At 50.0% G+C, this 21,902-nt stretch overlaps 1 protein-coding gene across 2 annotated transcripts; it reads right to left on the reverse strand.

The window, feature by feature from the left end:
* Positions 1–2,059: 2,059 nt before the first annotated feature.
* Sun5 (Sad1 and UNC84 domain containing 5) lies at positions 2,060–17,273 on the reverse strand. Of its 2 annotated transcripts, XM_038332089.1 has the most exons (13): positions 17,200–17,273; positions 15,559–15,614; positions 15,333–15,407; positions 14,457–14,523; positions 13,096–13,157; positions 12,539–12,588; positions 11,389–11,423; positions 10,714–10,822; positions 7,003–7,081; positions 5,526–5,641; positions 3,898–4,065; positions 3,354–3,440; positions 2,060–2,203 (listed from the first exon to the last, which is right to left on the reverse strand). In XM_038332089.1, exons 1-13 carry the CDS (start codon positions 17,271–17,273, stop codon positions 2,060–2,062), a joined length of 1,122 nt encoding a protein of 373 aa, XP_038188017.1. The 2 variants fall into 2 exon arrangements, with proteins under 2 accessions (XP_038188017.1, XP_038188018.1); XM_038332090.1 differs by lacking the exon at positions 15,333–15,407.
* Between the last annotated feature and the right edge of the window lie 4,629 nt (positions 17,274–21,902).

Genomic DNA, 21,902 nt, shown 5'->3' on the forward strand with positions numbered 1-21,902 from the left:
AGCAGGCATGGCATGGCTGAGGGCAGCAGTAGGTGCTTCTCACAAGTGTAGTGGGAATCACATTTGCAGACGGTCTGCCAGCTATGACCTGTGTCCTCTTCTCCAGGGTGGAGCAGGCAAAGCCACTGTCATCCCCATGCACAACTGCCCTGGGATCTTCTGTAACTGTGAGTGGCTATGGAAGTGTCCCCAGGTACCCCAGGCCAGGGCAGGGCCCAGCTGACTGACACCTGCACCTCAACTCGCTGCCTGGCCCTGGCAAGTGCCTCATTGGGGTGTGAGCACACAGTGGATTGTGCTTCTTTATGGATAATCTGAGTGTCTCAGAGAATGAACTCGAACCCAGGAGGGTGAGAATCAAGGTGGGCGAAATGCGGGAGTGACAAGCAGCAGGAATCGTTCCATGGGATATGTCACCAAGGGTAAAGACCCCGCTTGCGACAGTCCTGAACATCTAAGACAGCCAGGACTCAACCTGCCAAGAAAAGTGCAGAATACATATGAAGAAAGAGGTGACCCTTTACTAGAAGAGGCTGAAAATCCACTGAGCAGTGCTGCGAGCCAACACTGTTTTGTCTGGAAAGGGCACAAAGGGACAGCCAAGAAGATGCTAGAAGGATAAGGCTACTCACCAGAGCATGGGTGGGACACATTCCTAGGTGACAGCCACTCAGAATGGGGTGTTTGTCGTACAAGAACTGTTTGCACAGGCTGAGGCTGTAGCTCAGTTATTAGAGTGCTTGCCTAGCACACACACACACACACACACACACACACACACACACACACACACACAGCCCTGGGTTCTATTCCCAGAACCACAGAAACCAGAAACCAGAAACCAGGAGTGCCTGTAATCTCAAGAGGCAGCGCTAAGGGCATCAGAAGCTCAAGGTCATCTTTGACTATCAGGTTCAAGGCCAGTTGGAGAGACGCGGGAGCTTGCCTCAGGAAAACACAGAAGAGTCAGAGAAATGTTCCACAAATTCTGGCTTCTAGGCTGACCGCTGGGCAGGGCAGTGGGAGTGTGAGTTTTCTCTAGAAGTCCCTTCCGCTGTGGAGACCCAAAGGGCCCTAAGGCTGGTGCTGGAGGATCCACATTGTCTGAAGGTCTGGTACATGACCCAGGGCAGATTCTACAGCAGGGCAGGGCTGCCCAGGATGCCTTCCTTGGAGACAAATCCATTTCCGATTTCTCCACCCTTCCAATGCCCACCTGGGCCCTTGCTAGCCTTTACCTCCCTGTCCTTGCCCGCAGGCTCCAGTTGCCATGGCTCCCATCCTGCTGAGGCCCTGTTCTATCTAGGACAGGGTCCTTCTGAGAGAATTGCTGCTGTTATTGCCTGTCTGCAGCCAGAAGTTGATGGTAATGTCAGTGACCACCCAGCATCTGCTGTGTGCTTTGGTGCAGGCTGGGACTCGTATGGCCCGAGCTACAGTTGACAGCAATAGCAGGCCCTGTTTCTAGTACTTCTGTGTGCTCTCAAGTAAATGTTAGCAAGGGGCAGATTAAATAGCCATGGCAAGGATATGAGGTTCAGGTGTATCTGTACCGGGAAAAAATGAGGTCCAGAGTGGGTATGTATTTTACCCAGCATCACACAGCAAATAGTTTAAAAGATGCTGAAACACCACAGGGTGGGCAGAATTGGGACCTCTCATCTGTTACTATGTTGTGATAGCCTTCCTTCATCCTGTCCCTATTCTATTGTACAGATGTGGAGACTGAGGCCCTAGGAGGGTGGGCTCTTGTTGAAGGTAACCCATAGTAGGAGACAGAGGTCTGTTTGAGTCTAGAGAAGTGTCTTTGTGCAGGAGTTAGATTGCTTAGGGTGTGTTCCAGGGACTGCCATTTGCTGGCTGTGAATTCTCATAAGTCACCTATTACTCAGAGCTGTCACTGTCCTCCTATGTGGAAAGGGGACAGTTGGGACTGTTAGGAAAATACCCAGGTGCCTGGCAGGCAGTGACCCACAGCATTCCCAAGCCAGTCTACTGCACTACATCACGGCTCAAAGACACTCAGACTTGGCTGGGACCAAAGGAGATACTTTACTCTCTAGGACAGGGGTGCTAGGTGCGAGTCTCTGGGAGGAGTAACGGAGCCGTGCACACGCACACGGTACAGGCAGGTGAAGCGGGGGTTCCCCCAGTTGCTGGAGATCTTCACTTTGACTGCAGCAAAGCCCCTGGGCGGCTGGTTCTGAAACAGAGACACAGAGTGGCAGCTCCCTCCAGGCCTCTGCTCCACCCACCAGAGGAGCCTTGGAAGAAGGGAACTTTCCCATTTCACAGGTGTGACAATAGAGTCCCAGAGGGGAATGGACTCAGGACTTGGGGGCTAAGATGGAAGGTGCTGAGGCCAGAAGCACAGACTGAGCACCGTAGGGAAGATGCTCAGCCATGGAACTTGGCAGTGTGATGCTGTGGGGTCCTCAGCAAGCTACTGTGCCTCTCTGGGCCTCAGTTTCCCCTCTGTAGAAAGGGAGTGCTAATAGTTATTCTCCAGGATTACTGTGGACATGAAAGGAGCTCTTGGCTCATCAGCCCCTGGCATGTCATGGCTTCTCTGAAAACTTAGCCCCTCCGTTCCCAGTGCCTACAGTGGTTGGAGATGGTGTCTATCAAGTCCCCTGCCCACTGTGGAAAAGGCAAAGCAGGACTGGTGGCTCAGGCCATTAATCCCAACTGCTAGTGAGGCCAGCCTGAGCCACATAGTGAGATTCTGTCTCAAAGTTAAAAGAGAGGGTGGGGGATGTAGTTGAGCGGCAGAACACCTGCCTAGCAAGTGTTCACCCCTCAGTTCTGCTATAAAACTCAAACCAACACTCAGTATGTGTTTTAGCCTCCCAGGGAATTGCAGAAGGGATCCTGAAGCCTGGAGCCCAGATATGACGAGGTTTAGATTTGGACCAGCAATATGCAGACCCCAAACTTGGACAGTCACATTGCCAGCTCATCCAGTCCTGCTTCTGTCTGTGCCCAACTTCCTCCAGGCCTCAGTTTCCTCTCTTATAGCCAGATGAGGTGCCCACTATGGGCTCCTAGCATAGAGGCCTTAAGTTTGGAGCCAGGAGTCATACTCGATGGGCACTTTGTGTTCAACATTTGTTATCCAGGAAAGAGATGCAGCAAGGGGATTCCTGGAGGGACCAGAGAATGGGGAAGACTAACTGGAGCCAGAGGGCTCCCCTTGAGTGCTACTCGGGGCCCCAGGCAGCAGCTTCACGTCTCTTCAGTGTCCTCAAGTGTCAAGTGGGCTAGAGTGACTACCCCTCGGGGCTGTAGGGGACCGGGGAGAGCTGCACATGGGGTACACTCTGCAGATACCCTTTTGTGGTTTCCCCAGATACCTGGAGTGGGAACGTCTGGATGGTGTTTTCTGGCTGAAACTGGAATGCCCCCAGGAACACTTCCTCCCTTGGGGGGCTCTCCATGCCCTGTGGAAGCAGACAATGAGGCATGAAATACAGCAGGCTGAGACTTGCGCAACTCCTGGGGTGGGGAAGGGGGCTCCTCATCAAAGTGAGCAGTGTCACAGCCTGGTGTCCGGGACACCAGGAACCCTGCATGAGGAGTCAGAAGCTGAGGTCTACTTCCAACCCCACCAGTAAGGGTCAGGTTGCTTCTGAGTCCTTCTCTGGATTCTACTGATGCCTTTATGGGCTGCCTCAGCAGAATAAAGCCCAACAGTCTCTCTTACCTCAGGAAAGCCTTGGTTGAACTAGACAGGTGTCTCTGTTGGTCCTGGACAACTGAGCCGTGCCCCACTCTGGCCCTTCCCAACCTAGCTAAGCCACATCCCCTCAGCTATGTGAACGGGTTCTCTCAAGGTTTGGACTACCACCCTCCAAGGTGGTCCCTTCAGCCCAGCCTGGCTCTCTGTCGTGTGCTCACATAGATGACAAAGTCCTTCGGTGCGGTGTCCAGGCTACCCGACAGTGAGATGGTCTTGGGGATGTGCTGCAGTGTAAGATTGGACAGGTAGACTTTCTGGGCCAAACGGATGGTCACCTGGCCACGGTCGCCGGCGAAGGCCCAGCAGTTGCCAGGGGTCACATTGGGCTGGAAGAGCAGGCATGAGGGGCCTGGGTTGGATGGACGGAGTCCCTCTTTCCCTACTCCTCACATTTCCTTGACCTCCCGAAGGTGGCCATCCTCTCTGCCTACAGAGCTTGCCTCTAGCATTTCAGGGAGAGCCAGGCCTGCGTGGGACCTCCCAGTCCTGTTCTCCGGGCCTGCTCATCCGTCCATTCATTTCCTTATTCAGCTATCCCACACTCCCAACATCCTTTGCATGCTTTCGCTGTCACCCTAGGGCTCAGACATGAACATGTTCTCCCTATGCAGAGGAGGAAACTGAGGCTCAGAGCAGGGAAGTGAATGGCCCAGGGTTGTCAGAGCTGTAAGTGTAACTTGACAATTTGGCCCCGGAACTGGCTTGCTGGTAACCACCATGATCTGACCCATAAAATGAGACACAGAAGCCCAGGATGGAAAGAGGGTTGGCCTCACAGTACACAGGGAAGCTACTCATCCAGTAGGTGCCGGGCTTTTTGAAGACACGGAATGCTCCACCCTGATCTGGAGCTGTGAGGCTAGGTTTTGGTCGGGTGGGGGGGGGGGATCTTGGATTCCTGCAGGAGCTGGGACAAGGGAGAGCAGCAGTTAGCTGGGAGAGGCATGCCAACCCAAGGGAAGTCAAGTATGTCTGGTGACTTGGGACACTGGTGCTGGGTGGCCAGGCTTGGAGGTGCAGAAGCCTGGGTGGCAGAGACTTTGCCCCAGACCTGACTGAAGCCAGTGTTTCACAGCCAGACTTGGCTCCTCTATTGTCTGGGCTGCACCACCTATCTTCCCGGTCAGTGCTTGCTATCCTGTGATTCCTTCCCCATGTCCCAGGTCCTCACTAACAACTCATTCCACAATGGACCTTGCTGTCTCCATCCACCCCAATGGGAGGCTTCTCTACCCCTGGGAGGCCACTGTCCTAGGTGGACTCTGAGAGTTCCTTCAGGGTGGGACCCATAGACAGGCGGCCTGTGGTTGTGGTGCTGCCCCAGGCTAATGAGATCTCAGTGGTTTGTAGTTGCTCTGGGACTTGGACAGGCCCATTCCCCTCTCTGGGCTTCAGGTCCTCCATCTGTAAGGCAGAATTTTCTGAGGGCTGAGTGTTTGAATGTTGACTCTGCCTCATACCACATGAGCAGGTGATCTGGCTTCTTGGCTTCATGTCTTCCTTTGCAAAGGAAGTTCATCTCCGCCGTTCCTCCCTCCCCCGAAGATGGCTTGAGAGTTCTCAAACCCCAAAGTGTCAGGACTGGGTGGGGATCACTGTGTCCTCCTGCCAGAAGCCTTCCTGTGGGTCCACTCTTGTTCTCCCTCCCCCACAGCGTTCATCGTGTCCATTGCCCCCTACCTTGTCTTTGCCTCGTCTCTCCTTCCTTTTGCTGCCCTCAATTTTGCTGCCCCTCTGTTACTAGCCCTCCCCCGGCCCTCCTGCTGTCCCCTGCCCTGCCCCCTGCCTCAAGGATCACGTCCGGGGGCTGCGCGTAGTTCCACAGCCGGATCCAGTTCCAGTAGGAGCGGGCCTTGTCGTGGTTGTATGTGGCTGATGTGTGCTCAAAGTCGATGCTGGCTCCTGTATGGGGGAGGGTGTGTCTTAGCCTCTGTCAGAGGGCATGCTTCTGCTTGGGCTGAATCCCTGCCATCTCTGGAGCTCAGTGTGCCCCTCTAGGTGATGCGATGAACACTGTAGTTAGTAGTATAAGAGTAGCTTGCCCAGGCTGTGTGCCCAAGGAACTAATGCATTGGTGTTTCCCAGCCATTGGTCGGGTGTGCTGGAAACAACTGCATGTATGTGCAGGGTGCAGAGGGGGCCGGGCTTGAAAAGTGAAGGAGGCCTTGGCTGGTTCTGGAGAGGGGCTCTTCCATCTGATCCCACATTTCCTTGAGGTCTGAGGTGCCCGGGTCAACTGGTGTTGTCTGGTTGGGCCCCACTCCCACCTTCAAGCAGTCTGAGCTCTCTCTTGTGGCCTTATCCCATGGACAACTTATACATTCATCCCACTGGCTGGAATGTCCTTCCTTCCTCATTAGGTCTCAAGCCAAATGTCTCCCAAGGCGAGGGGTCTTCTCTTCCCTAGACAGCTTCTCTAGTCTCCCTGAGTTCACTCCCTGACTACCATTGGGTCTACTTGCTGGTTTCCAAAGTCAGCCTTTCTACTGCAGGGTCTCCTCCATGCACTGAGCCCCAGGTTTGGGGAATGGAAGGGGTGGGGGGTGGTGGAGGGGCATGGATAGAGTTGAGGGCCATGGGTTCCTGTTGCCCACCCTTATCAGAGAAAGGAAACTGCAGCAAGAAGCCAGGTGGGAGCAGAGTTTCGCTCCGAGGCTAGACCTCACGGTAGCAGCAGTGTGGGCAGGCACCTCATGAAGTAGGTCTGTGGTGGGTGGATGGGAGCGGCAGGTCAGGTCACGATGGGGGAGGCAGGTCACGTACGTATGGACTTCAGGTCTGTGGTGGGCTGATGGGGGAGGCAGGTCACGTACCTATGGACTTCAGGTCTGTGGTGGGCTGATGGGGGAGGCAGGTCACGTACGTATGGACTTCAGGTCTGTGGTGGGCTGATGGGGGAGGCAGGTCACGTACGTATGGACTTCAGGTCTGTGGTGGGCTGATGGGGGAGGCAGGTCACGTACGTATGGACTTCAGGTCTGTGGTGGGCTGATGGGGGAGGCAGGTCACGTACCTATGGACTTCAGGTCTGTGGTGGGCTGATGGGGGAGGCAGGTCACGTACCTATGGACTTCAGGTCTGTGGTGGGCTGATGGGGGAGGCAGGTCACGTACGTATGGACTTCAGGTCTGTGGTGGGCTGATGGGGGAGGCAGGTCACGTACCTATGGACTTCAGGTCTGTGGTGGGCTGATGGGGGAGGCAGGTCACGTACCTATGGACTTCAGGTCTGTGGTGGGCTGATGGGGGAGGCAGGTCACGTACCTATGGACTTCAGGGCAAAGTCTGGCTTTTCAATGTAGTCACCTTGTATCATCTTCATTATCTTCTGGGCCATTTTTTGCTGAGAAGGCAGAAAACAAAGGCCGTGTCCTGTTATATTCTTAAGAATTATGAGCCTCATCTGTGTGTCCCTGACAGATGGACAGGTGGTCGTAGGACATCTCTCCCACCTTCAGAGGCTGTGGATGGCCCCTAGTAGGATGACCCAATTGCTATACTATGAGGAAACCCAGAGACACGAAGTCACCCCATCCTCTGGGTGTGTTATGACCTTTCAAGTTCATGTTGTAAGATGTCACATGGAGGTCCTAGAGACTTAGGGAGGTCAAAGGTAGGGCCTCTGGAAGAAGACAGACCTTTCCGCTGTGGGTCTTGGGCAATACGGTGCCTCTGAATCTAGATTTTCTAAGTCTGTAAGATGGGGCAAAATTCCTGTCTGCCACCATGGCTGTGGAATGTTGTTAGGTATGAGAGAGCTATGTGAAGCCACACTATGTGTAGACCTGTTCACTGTCATCCCCTATAGCCTTCTGGGGAGATTTGGGCAATTGTCACTCCACCTTCGAGGTGAGAATACTGTAGCCTACAGGAATAAAGCTCTGGTACTCACCCAGCTGTAAGAGCAGAGCCAGCATCTTGCAGGTTCTGGGCTCCTATGCTCTCCCCTGACCTGGCAGAGGAAGACTGCAAAGCTCTGTGCACAGTCAATGCCCAGTTACAGTCAGCTATTCTGCCTAGACACCTCCAGTGGAGGCCAGTTCTTTTGTTCAACAATGGCTGCAACAAGATTTCCTGTTCCACACTCTAATTTTTCCATCTGACACTGATATCTTCTCAAAGAGGTATGTGTTGTGGGGAGTTGTCCAGGGTCCTCTGCCCATCAGTGTGGACTAGGGCAGAAAAGATGCTTTGTGACTGAGTCCAAAGGACTTACAATAATGTTGCTTGTACCTCTGGGGTCTCAAAGTCACGTTGTGAGGAAGCCAGGTCATGTGACAGGTAATTTGTGGGTGCTTTGATTAATGGTGTTTATCATTTGACTATGTGTTTTCCACACAAGGTTCATAATCGGTGACACTGTTTTGGGGGGTTCTAGAAAGTTCAGGAGTTGAGTCTAACTGTAATAAATAAGTCATTGAGATGTGTCCCTGGGGACTCTGTTTTGCTCTGTCCCTTTCCTGTTGCAGCTCTGCTCTCTTTCCTGTTGGCCATGAGGTAAATTAAACAGCCTCTGTGACACACTCCAACTACCATAATGTTCTGTCTAGTACACTGTGCCAAGCAAGAATTGACTGAGTTCTCTGAAACCCTGAGCCAAAAATAATGATCCCTCCTTTTAAGTTGTTACACTATTTATTTAGTCACAATGACAATAAAATAAACACAGAAAATTAGTACCAGAAGAATGAGGTTGTTGCTGTGGCTAAACCTGACCATGTGGTTCTTAAGCCTTAGAAATTGATTTGTGGGAGGAATTTGGAAGAATTTGTCAAAAACGGGCTAGAGAAGCCCTAGAGTGCTCTAAGGCTTACAGAGCTTAATCATATTGAAGACAAGTGTCTGGGAAGTTCAGGCCACGTTCATGTGGTTTCAGATGAGACTGAGGACTCTACCAGGATTCGGACCAGGGGGTATTCTTGTTATGTTCTGGTAAAGAATGTATCTATTACCTTTGCCGTGTTCCACTGTATGGAACTTCCTTCCTCTTTATGGAAGGATGAGTTTAAATGTGATGGGCTAGCCAATCTATACGGGGGAGGTTCTAAGACAGTATAGTATTTAGGCAATGACATAGCTATTTCTGGATGCTTTTCAGCTAGGGTTACAGCAAGAATTGGGAGCAAAGAACAGAGCAGAAATACTTGATTTGGCCAGGAAAAGGGCACACTTAAAGTAGAGAGGAAGGGTGGTTCTGGTTCTTAAAAAGAAACCAAATGCTTTTCATCAGGACAAGAGGAGTGGGGTCTTAAGGGTATCGCAAGACCTGTCCAGAACCCGCCACAGCAGGTACAAGGGTATGAAAGAACAAATTTATTTTTAAGATTTATTCTTGAGAAGAAAGTGCCTCTGGGGTACCCTGCTCGCAAAGGATTGTGTAAGACAGTGTTTATCCAGGATTGGTCTCACCGTCTTCAGTCATTTAGGCATTCAGAGGCCACAATAGCCCTGGTCCAGGGAGACCTGACTTCTCCTTGAGCTTGTAGCAGACCTTGGCACCATCATATGATGCTGATTTTGTAAAGAATACAAGAATTACAGAATCACAGAGGTTTCCACCCTGATTTTAAAGGAGGACCTGAAAGCTAGGTAGATATGGGATCAGATGTGTGAAGCTGTAAGATTGAAGCTTGGGCAGCAGTGGAGAGCCTCGGAAGACAGAGATACCAGGAGGATGGAATCTGCTTCTGGTAAGGAAGGTGCCACTGGGGTCAGGGATTTTATATTCATGTGGGGCTAGAAGACAAACCAGAAAGCTGAAGAGCCCTCAAACATATGGTTAAGAATTCCCATTAAGACATTTGACAAAGTTTTGAAGATGACAGGGCAGAAATCCAAATCAGCCCAAAACCTCTAATAAATCTTATAAAAATTTCAATCTGTGTCTGTCTATCTAAACCAGCTTAATACTCACCAAGAAAAAAGTGGCATGGTTACTTCATCTTTCCTATGAAGCAAAGAATATTTCCACAGTGATATTTGCAATTATGTAAGTTCTTTTATATCATGTCCAGAAAACACCCCAAATTACTAGACATTAATAGGTAAGATCAAAAGACGATGCAAAGTGGGAAAAGTAAAACAGAAACAGAATACTGGAGTCGGTCGACAAAGATTTAAGAAGAACCATGACCAATATCTTAAAGGAAAAAAGAAAACACAGACAAATGGTGAATTGAGGTAGAATTAAGTCTATGAAGTGAAAATATATTGACTATGAATTCTAAAATAAAATAATGCAATATATGAAATGAATGGTTGGGTTTATATACAGAATGCAGGATTGCAAGTGAGTCTGAAGAAAGCTGAGACAAAACTGTCAAAACTTAGGTCATAGAGAAAAAGAATGAAGAACAAGGAATAAATCAGGTGGGAAAAACTTGGAACCCACTCTATAGGTCTAGCATAGATATAATCAGAATACAAGAGAAAAAAAGAGGTTATGGATAAGAAGGAATATTTTCAGAGATTAAGAATGAAGACTTTTAAGAAGTTTTGAAGAACATCAATGTATATATTCAATAATATCAACCCCCAGACAGGTTATACTAGACACAAAAGGAACATTATAGTTTATGGGAATAAAAGTAAAGCCAAAACAAACACCAGATTAGACCCAAGGGGTGAAAGTTCAGAATGGTGTAATTTTCAGTAGCAATGGTAAAACTAGAATATGATGGGCTTCCTTCAGAATTTTCAGGAGAAACTTTCTAAACTTCTATACCTAGCAAAACTATCAATTAGGTGTTAAGTATAAGATGAGGATATTCTAAAACATGCACATTCTAAAAAAATTAGGAAAAAGCCATATAACACTCTTCTTTTACTCTTTTTCATGAAGTTATTGGTGAGGGTTGGGGGAAGATATGCTCTATCAGAATGAGGGATGAGATGAAGGAAAAAGATAGCTTGGTATATAAAAAAACAGCATCAAGAAGACATTGGGTGGTGAAGGGTCCAATGGCAGCATCTCACCTCATCGGACATGGCTTCCATCTCCTGGAGTTTGGCAATGAGCTGGTTCATGCTACCTCGTAGGTCCTGGATTTCCCCAGTGTGATGTCGTACCTTCTCCTGGTACATCCTTATCAACAAGGAGGTAAAGCAAGAATTGATTGCTTTATCATGTGGATGTTGCCCTTGCTATCTTTCTGTGAGTGAGTCTTACTGAATGACCTTTAAAACCTTCCACTCTCCTGGGTCTGCCTCCCCCCCACACCACTCTCAGGTTCTTAGTCTTAAAGCTTTACCCCTTCTCTTCCTTTTACTTGGAACTTCCTTAAGTCCAGCTCAACCCTCCCAAAATATTCATGAGTATTTTTTGTCTGTGTAATGCTGCCACCAGGCAGTGACTTGTTATTTCTTCTCAGCTATGATTTGCTGAGCACCGATTATGAGTCAGTAACTATTCAGGATGTTTGATGTCTTTTTTTTTAATGCCTGTTTACCCAGAACAACATGAAAGCTATGTCTCATCTCACAAATGAGGAGTCAAAAGTCCAGAAAAAAGAGATGACTTGCATAAGCTCAGTCACATAGAATTTACAGGAGCTAGGATTCACATCCAGGGTGGTCTGAGTGCGGGTCCATATTTTTGGCTAAGGATATGCCCCAGATTCCAGCCATAGGACTAGTAAGTAGTATGCTTACCTCAGGCTCTGCAGTGGGCTGTTTATGCTGTCATCCTGGTAGAGTGTTGAGGAAAGCAGGGATCTCAGTCAGGCGACCTAATCTGGGCCCGATAAATGCTTCATCTCTGCTCTCTCATGGCCATTAATCCATTCATTCATTTACTTTCATATTTAATGTTTTTTTATATTTTTTGAGAGAGTTTTTCTATGTATCCCTGGCTGTCCTGGAGCTAGCTGTAGACCAGACTGGCCTTGAACTCACAGAGCTCTGCATGCCTCTCTCTGTGTGTTGGGATTAAAGGCATGTGCCACCACTGCCCAGTCTTCCACCTTCATATTTAATCTCCCATCTATCCACCCGAATGCCATCTATCCAAATTCAGAGCGTTTTTCCCCCCTTTGTGATTATCCATCCATCTGTCAGTTCTATCTTCTATCCATGCTTTCTCTATTCGTACTTCCGCCTGGTAACCAGCCACCCAGCACTGATAAAGTCAGTCCCCTGTGCTTAGCACTGAAATGGCTGTTGCTTATATGAGTCACACCTGCCTGCTTCCAATAAGGGGTGGCCGGTACAGTTGGAGAGGTGATCATGGTTACAAAAATTGGAGGAAAAGGAAAATTGTGATTTCCTTTGCTTTGGTGTGCCTGGAGGCTGTGATCTTTCAACTAGACCTCAAAGAGTACAGTGGTTTACACAGAGTGAGAGGAAGGAGAGAGACAGTCCCCCAGCACCCTCCACCCACTCTCTATGGGTCTCTGTGATTTTATCAGTAGCTCTTGTCACTGGGTTCTTCTTCCTTCTTCCCCAGAAAACCAAACCTGATGGTGAGTCTCCACTAACTGAAGCAGAGAGGGCAGAAAGGGCAGTGTGGTTCCTCATGCCTTAGTTTAGGGGTGGTCTAGAGGAAGGAGATGGGCCACTGTGGGGTGAATGACAGGAAAGCCCCATGATGGTGGAGGGATGCCTGTGTGGTCTGTGAGAGTCACATACAGGAGAGGGGTTCCGGTGCGGTGGGTGGGGTGACAAAGGTAGCGATTTGGATCTGGGATGAGTCAAGAACGGAGCATCATCCAGATTCGGTGAGAGGAGGAGGAACTACAGAGGGATATTGATGGCTTAGTTAGGTCTGTCAGCCATGGGGCCTGTGGAGGGGTCTCACACTCACCTGCCAGACTTCCATTTTTGATGGTAAATGGATGGAAAACACCCAGAAGCCTGTGGGCCAAGAGAACAAGAATGACCCACTTAACTCAAAAGGTTGAAAGCTTGGGTTCTGGAATTAAGGCATCTAAGTTAGGGTTGTGTAACTTCAGGAGAAGTCGCTTAATCTTTCCGGAGCTTAGGGTCCTCCTCTGTAAGATGGGAATACAGTAATATCTACATCATGCTCAAACCAAGTCCTCTGTGAGATGTCTGCCACGTAAGCCAAATGATACACCTCCTTCTACTGCATAGTGGACTGAGAGACGGTAACATGCTCTTTCCTGCATTTTATGAGCTCCAGGCTGGTTTGCATCTATTATTTAAGAGTACTTAAAACATATCCACTGTTCTTGACTCTAAAATGTTTTCAAAGCACTGGCTGGCTTCGACGACTGTTTTTTGCTCTTAAGCTGCAGGGCAGCACTCACTGACAGCGTGACAGACAGGGTCACCTCTCCCTCTCCCAAAATGGGCCTGAGTCTGGGGTTGCCTCCCCTAGGCAGGGCCCTGGAGACGCACCAAAAGCACAGAGGGCCAGAAGGCCCATCTTCTCCATGAGTTTCTGGCAGAGCAGCTTGCACCTGAGAAGCAGAGAGGCCCCTGTCAAGGTCAGCTGCAGTCTGGCAGGCTCCCCTTGCCCTTGCTCCATTGTTCCATCTGTCCCTTGTCCCTTCCTATTCCCCTTCTTATCGAGCTTGTCCTTCAGGGACCATCTCTAATGCCCCCTCCTTCTAGAACCTCCAAAGTCACCTCACCCTGCAATCTTTTCTTTTTTTTTTCAGACAGAACATGTTAAATATTTATTTAGGGGGTTATGGAGGGGAAAGGGAGAAGGGGGGGCAGAGAGAGAGAGAGAGAGAGAGAGAGAGAGAGAGAGAGAGAGAGAGAGAGAGAGAGAGAGAGGAGAGAGAAGAGAAAGGAGAGGGGGGCAGAGAGACCTTTTTTTTAATTAAATTTTTTTTCGTTTGTTTTACATACCAATCACAGTTTCCCCTCCCTCCTCTTCTGTTCCCTTCCCCCACCTCCCATCCACCCCCTCATCCATCTTCCTCCACTCTGAAAGGGGAAGGCCTCTAAGGGGTGGCAACAAAGCATGGCAAATCAAGTTGAGGCAGGACCAAGCTCCTCGCCCTGCATCAAGACGGGGTGAGACATCCCAGCATAGGGAATAGGTTCCCAAAAGCCAGATTGTATCAGGGACAGCTCTTGATCTCACTACTAGGAGCCCCACAAACAGACCACGTTACACAACCGTAACCCACATGCAGAAGCCCTGGGTTGGCCTCATGTAGGTTTCCTAGCTGTCAGTCCCGAGTCTGTGAGCTCCCATGAGTTCAGGTCAGCTGTCTCTGTGCCACCCTGCAATCTTAGCCTGGTATTGTTTTTCCACCTGGCTGGAAGCCCATGGTGGTGGTGGAGGCGGTGCAAGGCTGGGCCCAGGGGAGACTTTAGGTAATATTTAAAATGTAAAGTTTAAATTAATGAATGAGGTGGGCATCTCAGAAGGGGGATTTATGTAGACTAAGTAAGCACAGGGAGAGAAGTGGGTGTGGGTGAGGTTATTCTGGCCAGGAAGAACACTGGCAAAAGAGTGACGTGGGAAACTGGGTGGGATGTTCAGGGAGTGAGGACCCCAGCCTTGCAGGCCCTGTGGTTCCATGGAACGAAGCAGAATGAGGGCATTCTAGGAAAAGAAGGGTCGGGCAAGGTACATGCTGGGGAGCTGAGCAGTGGGTAGTTACAGAAGGTCTGAGATGGGGGATGTGAAAAGCCAGATTGAGGATGGCTCATCTGGTCTGACTAGCCCGGGAAGAGCCAAACTAATGAGGGCACTGTCACTGCTCCCCCCTCCCCCACCATCCTTCCCCTCTCCTGTTTACCTGCAGGTGTTAAGTAGAACTTGCTGGGCCTGAGTCCTCAGGAAGCAGGCCAGGCAGGTGAGCCAGGCTGAAGAGGAGACAGGATGGCAACAAGGAGTTGTACCCTCATCTTGGTCCCTTTGTAAGTACTCACTGACTGTCCTTGGAGCTGCAAGACCCTCTTGATTTGATGGTTGAGCCCAGGATAGCCCCTGTCTCAGCTTATATAAGTAGCTGTAAGTTCAAGGCCTATGGGCAAGTCTTACTTGGAAATGGCAGTTAACAGAGCCTGGCACTGTTAACACTTGGCAGCACAAAAGATGGTGTGTGCTAATGCCATCCCTGGACACCAGGAGCCTGGCCAGGGCTGTGTCCTTCTAGGGTGTAACATAGCTTAGGTTAGTAAGTAGGGGTTCAGGATAAATGAGAAGGTGGGTGTATGCATGGAGGGAGAAGGAAAAAGAGGGTGAGTTTTTGGGTTGGAAGATTGGAAGATAGTAGAATGGGACCATGGAGAGCCAGAGGGCTGATGAATGGACAGAGGGATGACTGTATTAACAAATGAAAACAAGGGGCAGGTGGTGAATGGCCCAATGGTGAGTGGGTAGACAGAAAATGGATGCATGGATGGGTGTGTTGATGGATATTGGATGATTGGTGGGTGGATTAATGGAGCCAAAGTAGAGAAGGACTTGGGGACAGTTCCTCCTATGCCAGCAAGGTTTCCTTTTACTTTCCCTTCCAGGGAGACCCTACCTGGAATGGGTGGGTCATCCTGTAGCTCCTTGCATACACTGCCACCCCAGGGCAACATGAGTCCTAGAAGAACCTGGTCTGAAGCTGCTCCCCCTCCCTGGCTCCTGCTACTCAAGCTAGTTCTTCCACATATATACATACACATATATCCCAGGATGAACTGGGTTAGGCTGGGACCTGGGGTGTTGATGCCGGAAAGCAACAGGGAAGCGTCATCTGCAGAGAAGACAGACCACAAGAACATAGACCTCAGGACATGGACTTGCAGAGACCTGGGGGTCCCAGGCTTGGTGTGTGCCTCTTGGTTGATCTACCCCCAATTTTGCGCCAGGTGCCAGCGGAGCCCCAGTTCTCTGTTCTTGCTCACTCATGTTTGCTGAGGATGCCTCGGTCGTTCTGCTGATGTGGCCTCTTTGGACGCCCCTGAGGATGACAAGGTTCACAACCACATTTTACATCCTACAAGGTCCATGGTGTCAACACGTTTCAGATTAAGAAGCCGTGAATCAGGGACAGATGAGGTCTGATAGACCTCAAATCTGGGTCTCTTTTGAGACAAGGTGTGTGGGTACTGTGGCTATCATAGTACGGTCCTAACTGGTCAAAGCCTGTCATGGCTTTCCCATGGGGAAGGGAGGTGGGAATGATAAAAGCTTCTCTTTGCTGCAATGAACCCCATAGGAGGCCAGGCCCACTCTCCTCCCTCCCTGGATAGCCATGCTTCTCCATGACACTGGACTGAGGTAGCTTGGTGACCTGCCACAGGAGGTGCTAAGAGAGAGAGGCACAGCACAGTGGGAGCCTGAAGTTGGGGAGCATCAGAGAACTCTCAAGATCACTCATTCTGACACTATCCCCACCTTGGCTCCTCTTGGTTAGGGAAATAGAAACATCTTTATTTTGTAAGATAGCAATTCCTGAACATTTTTTTTATTGGACACTCTCTCTATTTGAGTGTATTTACTAAGAAATCACACATCAAGCTGTTGTATTTTGGATACTAAATGTCTCCAGATAGGTTAAAGACTTGGTTTCCAGAGTGTTGGTGTTTAGAGGTGCTGTGGGCCTTTAAGGGGTGGGGCTTAGTAGGAGGTTTTTTATCCTGGGAAAACACATAGCCTGGAAAGGGATTGTGGGTTACTAATCTCTTCCCTCCCCCCCACTTCTTGACTCATGAAGTGACTGTCCTTCTTCTGGCTCTCTCATTGTGTTCTCTTGCCACAAAGACCACTGGGCCCTTGACTATGGACTAGAACTTTCAAACCACGAGTCAAACCTCTTCTCTTTACAGCTACCACCTGCGCTTTGTTAGAGTGAGAGAATGTAGTCTTACACAGTGGCTGCTTGTGCGGACGTATTATTGGCCCTCCCAAAAATACAAGATACACACATTCCTGAGGTCTATGTGGCCATGGCAGGGTGGCCAGTGTATCACAAAATAACCAGAAGACAGGAGTTTAAAGGTTCCCAATACAAAGGCCGACTCATTACCCTGACTTCACCATCACACATACGCCACACGTACCAGATTACCACATTGCACCCGATTAACACGCAGTTACTATGTGCCAACTTAAACTCAAGGGATGAGATAATTATATAGAATGATGAGCTAAAATGCTGTGGTTTTTAAGAATGTCTTTCTTCCCTCATGGATTGTTTTGCATGCCCTCTAGGAAGTAGGCATCATTACAAGTTGGAATTCCTGTCACCTGCGACCAGGTGATTCTTGCCAAGGGAGGTAGAGATATTTGCCTCCTTGTCCCCAACACTAGCCTGAGGTGCATTAGGACAGTGAGCTTGCAAACACTCCTAGCTCACAGCAGGTCCTCAGTAAATACATGTTGACATGGTAAGTGCTTCGTGCTCTGCCGTTGCCAGGAGACCTTGGGAAGCTACTTTGAGCCTCTCTGTCCTCAGCAGCTACTTCTGTAAGGACAGTTGACAAGATCTGCTTATCCCCAAGAATGCTAATGGGCTGGGAAAAGGCAGGAGCTATTGGCCTCACCTCCTGGGCCTGGTGCAGTGGCTTGTGTCTTCAGGTTGGACACATGAGTCCCCAGTGTTCCTTGACCGGGGCATTGATTTCCTTTTTAAAGGATGAAGTGTGAGGATGGAGATCTAAGGGAGTCAATGAGGAAGAAGTGGCCACCACTGCCACCACCACCTCTGAGTATCCTCTGGAGGGCGACATGGAATTTACGGGGTCAGGTGGAACTGTCAGCTCTGTGACTTCACAGACCGCTTGGATGGAGGCCCCAGGTCTATAGCCCATCTCCAGAACTTACCCTCAGAGGATTCCATAGTGACTGACTTTCCATTTTGAAGATGTGAAGGGTGAAGTTGTAAACTAGGGAGGGTCATGCCAGGGCAGAGGTTGGGCAGAGGTAAGAATGGAGGTGCCCATTATCAAGTCGCCCTCCTTGCTCCTGAGACTTTTTGCTGCCTGGGTTTACTGCCTTTTCAGGCTGCATGTGAATTGATTTTCTTTGCTCTTTTAAATGTTCTTTTCATTTATTCTTTGTGTCTTTCACATCATGCATCTTGATCTCATTCATCTCCCCGCCCCTTCATATCCACCCCCTGCCCTTGCAACCCCCTCCCCAAATAAAATAAATTTTAAGAGAAAAAAAGAGAAAAATATTGTTGAGGAAGCTGTGCTGTGGCCCAGTGACTCACACAGTATAATTTATCCTTTAGTTCATATATTTTTCTTGCAAGTGTACATTGCAAAGAGTCATTGGTCTGGTATAATGGCATCTGGTTTCGGCTACACCGCCAATACTGGGCCCTCACTGGGACTCCTCTTGGATATCCTGTTGTCCTGTGTTGTGGAGATCCTACAGCTTTGGATCTACAGGACATACCCCCTTCATGTGCTCCAGAAGATTATAGATGGGTGGGTATTGGTTCCAGGCCTGGGTAGTTTCAGGTTGGTCAGCCCACCAGCTCTCTTCCGTTCTCACCACCGGGGTGAGCTCTCTGGCATTGCCCGGGCTTATTCACCCCATATAACAGTGAAGAATAAGGGCCTGTACCAGTTTCATGCCCTCAGGGCCAGCTCACCAACATCTACACCACCAGGGCCAGCTCTACTGTGTTGTCCAGGCGAGGTGCAGGGGCCACTCTCCTGAGTGCTGCAGCTGGTGAGGGACAGGGACAACTCTCCTGCTCTTATGACCCCAGGCTCAGCTCTCCTACCTGCCACAGGTGGCAAGGGCGAGGGGGGATTTCTCCCTTGCCCATGCCACCATATGTCAGATGTAGGATAGAGCCATATTTCCTACCCTTATGTTCTTTTTCTATTTTTTTATTTTTTAAAAGTCTTATTTTATATACCAATTCCAGTTTCCTCTCCCTCCCATCTTCCCACTCCCTCCTCCTTTCCCCCACCCCACTCCCATCCACTCCTCAGAGAGGGTGAGGCCTCCCATGGGGAGTCAACAAAGTCTGTCACATCACTTGAGGCAGGACCAATGCTCCCCCCCCCCCCCCCGCTGTATCTAGGCTGAGCAAGGTATCCCTCCATAGGGAATGGGCTCCAAAGAGCCAGCCATGCACGAGGGATACATATTGATTCCACTGCCCATGCCACACAACTGTCACCCACATTAGAGGGCCTACTTTGGTCTTATGCTGGTTCCCCAGCTGTCAGTCTGGGGTCAGTGAGCTTCCATGAGCTCAAGTCAGCTGTTTCTATAATCAGATTGCTGACTACCTTGATTATCATCACAGAACCTTCTGGAAGCAGATGCAGAGATCCACAGCTGAGCACTGGGCCAAACTCCAGGAGTCCAGCCATAAAGAGGGAGGAACGATATTGTGAGCAAAGGGGCTAACGCCCTCATGTTGATGGTCTTGGCTCACCTGTGCCCCCATCGACAGAGTCAGCTCTACTGTGCTGCCCAGACAAGATGCAGGACCTGTGTTCTTAAGTGCTGTGGCTGGTAAAGTGGCGGATCGGCATCTTTCCCTTGCCCTCACCACCACACGGCAGACAAGGAGGGCGCTACCAGCTATCTCACTCTCTAGCCCTCGGGGCTTGCTCACCCCTGCCCTGTCTATAGGGAGAGCTCTACTGTGCTGCCCAAGTGAGGTGCAGGACCTGCTCTCCTGAGTGCTGCAGCTGGTGAGGGGCAGAACCAGTTCCCCTAGTGTTGCACTCAGTGAGGGGCAGAGCCAGCTCTGTACAGCCCTGTCCTCTTGTCCTTTGGTGGTATCAGGAGCAGTGGACAGCAACATAGACCACAATTGCAACAGGGCCATGAACCTAGACATAGGCACTGGCAGCAGCCCTAGGCCCAGACATCACCATGGCCCTGGGTGGCAATCAGGGCACCCACCTCAGTCCTCGCCTCATTGCCTTCACCTCTGTCCACAGGACACCAACCATTCTGTCTCTTTCTCCCACACAAAACCATATGTTTGCTTACTATAATGGGGCTTGATTGCCTGGTGCCAGAAGGTGCCAGGGCGCCTCTGTTTTGTCCTTGGCACCCAGGGTGGACTGCCCCAGGCATGCGTGTGGGTCCTGAGCATGGCACTGGGCAGGGCTGTGTTTTTTCCTCAGAACCCCGGGAAAAGAAACAGCCCTCTCCAGAAGTCTTAGCGTAGGACAACAGCTCTGCCAGCACCTCAGTGATGTCTCCTAGGAAGACTTGCTTGAACTCCTGACCCCCAGAGCTGAATATTTGGGTGTTGAGAATGCAGCCCCGTTGGTAAACTGCTTGTCTGGCACGCATGAAGCCCTGGCTTCTATCCTCGGTGCCCAACAAAATGGGATGTGTGCCTGTAACCCCAGCACTTGGGAGGTGTGGAGGCAGGATGATCAGATGTTTAAGGTTATCCTTGACTACTGGCAAATTGGAGGCTAACCTGGGCTATAATGAGACACCATATTAAAAGAAGGTGATAAATCTTTGAGTTTCTAAATGTGTGGTGATTTGTCATAGCAACCCTTTGAGAATGCCCAGTGAAGGGGAAACTCAAATCCTGGTACTAATTCTTACAAGGCCTTTTAGCACAATTTAGCACTCAGTATGTTCCAGCATAGGGCACAGGGTTGGGCCTGTGGGCAGAGTGCCTTGCAGGTAGTATGTAACTGGTGAACAGGACCTGAGTTGCTGCATCGAAGCTACAGGTTCTGGAGAAAGTGCTGGTGAAGAATCTCCCTTTATGTCACTTGGATGTTACCCAAGTGTCCCTTGTGCTCAAAGAACTGAAGAAGAGGAAGTATTAATGTCAAAAGCAAACACGGAGAAGGGCACTGGTCAATATTAGTACATCTCTTCACTGTGTCTGATGAGTGAGCAAAAGGAGCTAGTTTGGGAAATGGGAGGCGAACCGCTGCTGGGAATGGGATGTTAGCCACCTTTGATGCTTTGTTCTTTCTGCCTCTGAGAACCTGGATGGGAGCACTGGCTGGGAGGCAGGGCTATTCCAGGAACACTTGATGGTGCCTGCAGTTAGTTCCATAGGTGCCAGTGAGGATCTAGCCCCAGGAGGTTCTGGGCTCTAAGCCTGGTATTTGAGCTGGTGAAGGCAGCAGGAATCACATGGGGCTCCAGAGTAGAATATCCCCCAGGTCATTTGTGTCTGTAGCCCAGGTGAATCACTCAGAAGGATGGACGGGTGTTCCTGCAGCCAGGCCATTGAACATGTGTATATAAACACACCTCAAATAACTATCCTAGGCCCACAGTCCCATCATCCGGTAGCTCAGCATATCTGTGCATAGAACTGCTCATACCTGTGTCCAGGAAGTGACATTAACCAAGATGTCACCATGCCATGCCATCTCTTCATCCTCAGACACCCATTTCCCTCTGACACCAGTCCCTGTGACCTTATGCGTGTGTATAGGTAATGATGCATCTGCAACCTCATGCTCACATACATGCCCTGAAACCACACATGATGGGACCCTCCTCCTGAACACTGTGACGAATGTGCGTTTGGAGAGTGACGGGTGTGACAGGGAACGCTGGGCCAGCCACACTGTCTTCTGTTCCCTTTTGCATGAAGGACCAATGTATGATCAAGATCAGGGCTCATTGTTGGGGATCAGGGCTCAGACGGTCTCCTGCCCTCCCTCTAAGAATCATATTTCTGGAAGAGCATGGAGACACAAGGCTATCCCCCTGCCCTCTGGGCACCCTTGCTCCTGAACCATGACTGGGCTTGCCTGGGATAGTTGGGAACACTCCTGGGAAGAGTCCTCCTTCAGAGAGCTACAGATCCATGAGCTGAAATGGCTCAGTTCCAGACACAGGTGTGAAGAGTTCTATGTCCAGATAGCCAGCAGCTGGAAGCCATGCTTGCCTACGTGGCAGACCCATCACACGGGGAACGGAGACTCTTGACAAGGCCATGTTTGCAGAGAAAACACATGCAACCACAAACAAACCTGCCACTCCCTTGTGGTCTGCAGGCTGCAGTGGGGGAGCCTCAAAAAGCAGTCTGTGCACTTCCTCTCCAGGCGAAGCATCCCAAGACAGAGTCTCCATCTGCTTTGAGAACCTCTGAGGTAGGAATGAGCTGGGTGGCTGCTTCTCCCTCTGGTCCGTGGGGATGCTACCTCCAGTCATCTCCTTGCAACAGGCACCGCCTGTCCCTGGCCTTGCAAAGAACACTGGTAAGCGCCATTTTGCTGGGTTTCAGGTAGCTCATTAGAGCATTGGTTTCTTACTTCTGCAGTTGGGGTGAGACCCC

This window comes from Arvicola amphibius, chromosome 5, assembly GCF_903992535.2.
Source record: "Arvicola amphibius chromosome 5, mArvAmp1.2, whole genome shotgun sequence".
NCBI classification, from domain to species: domain Eukaryota; kingdom Metazoa; phylum Chordata; class Mammalia; order Rodentia; family Cricetidae; genus Arvicola; species Arvicola amphibius.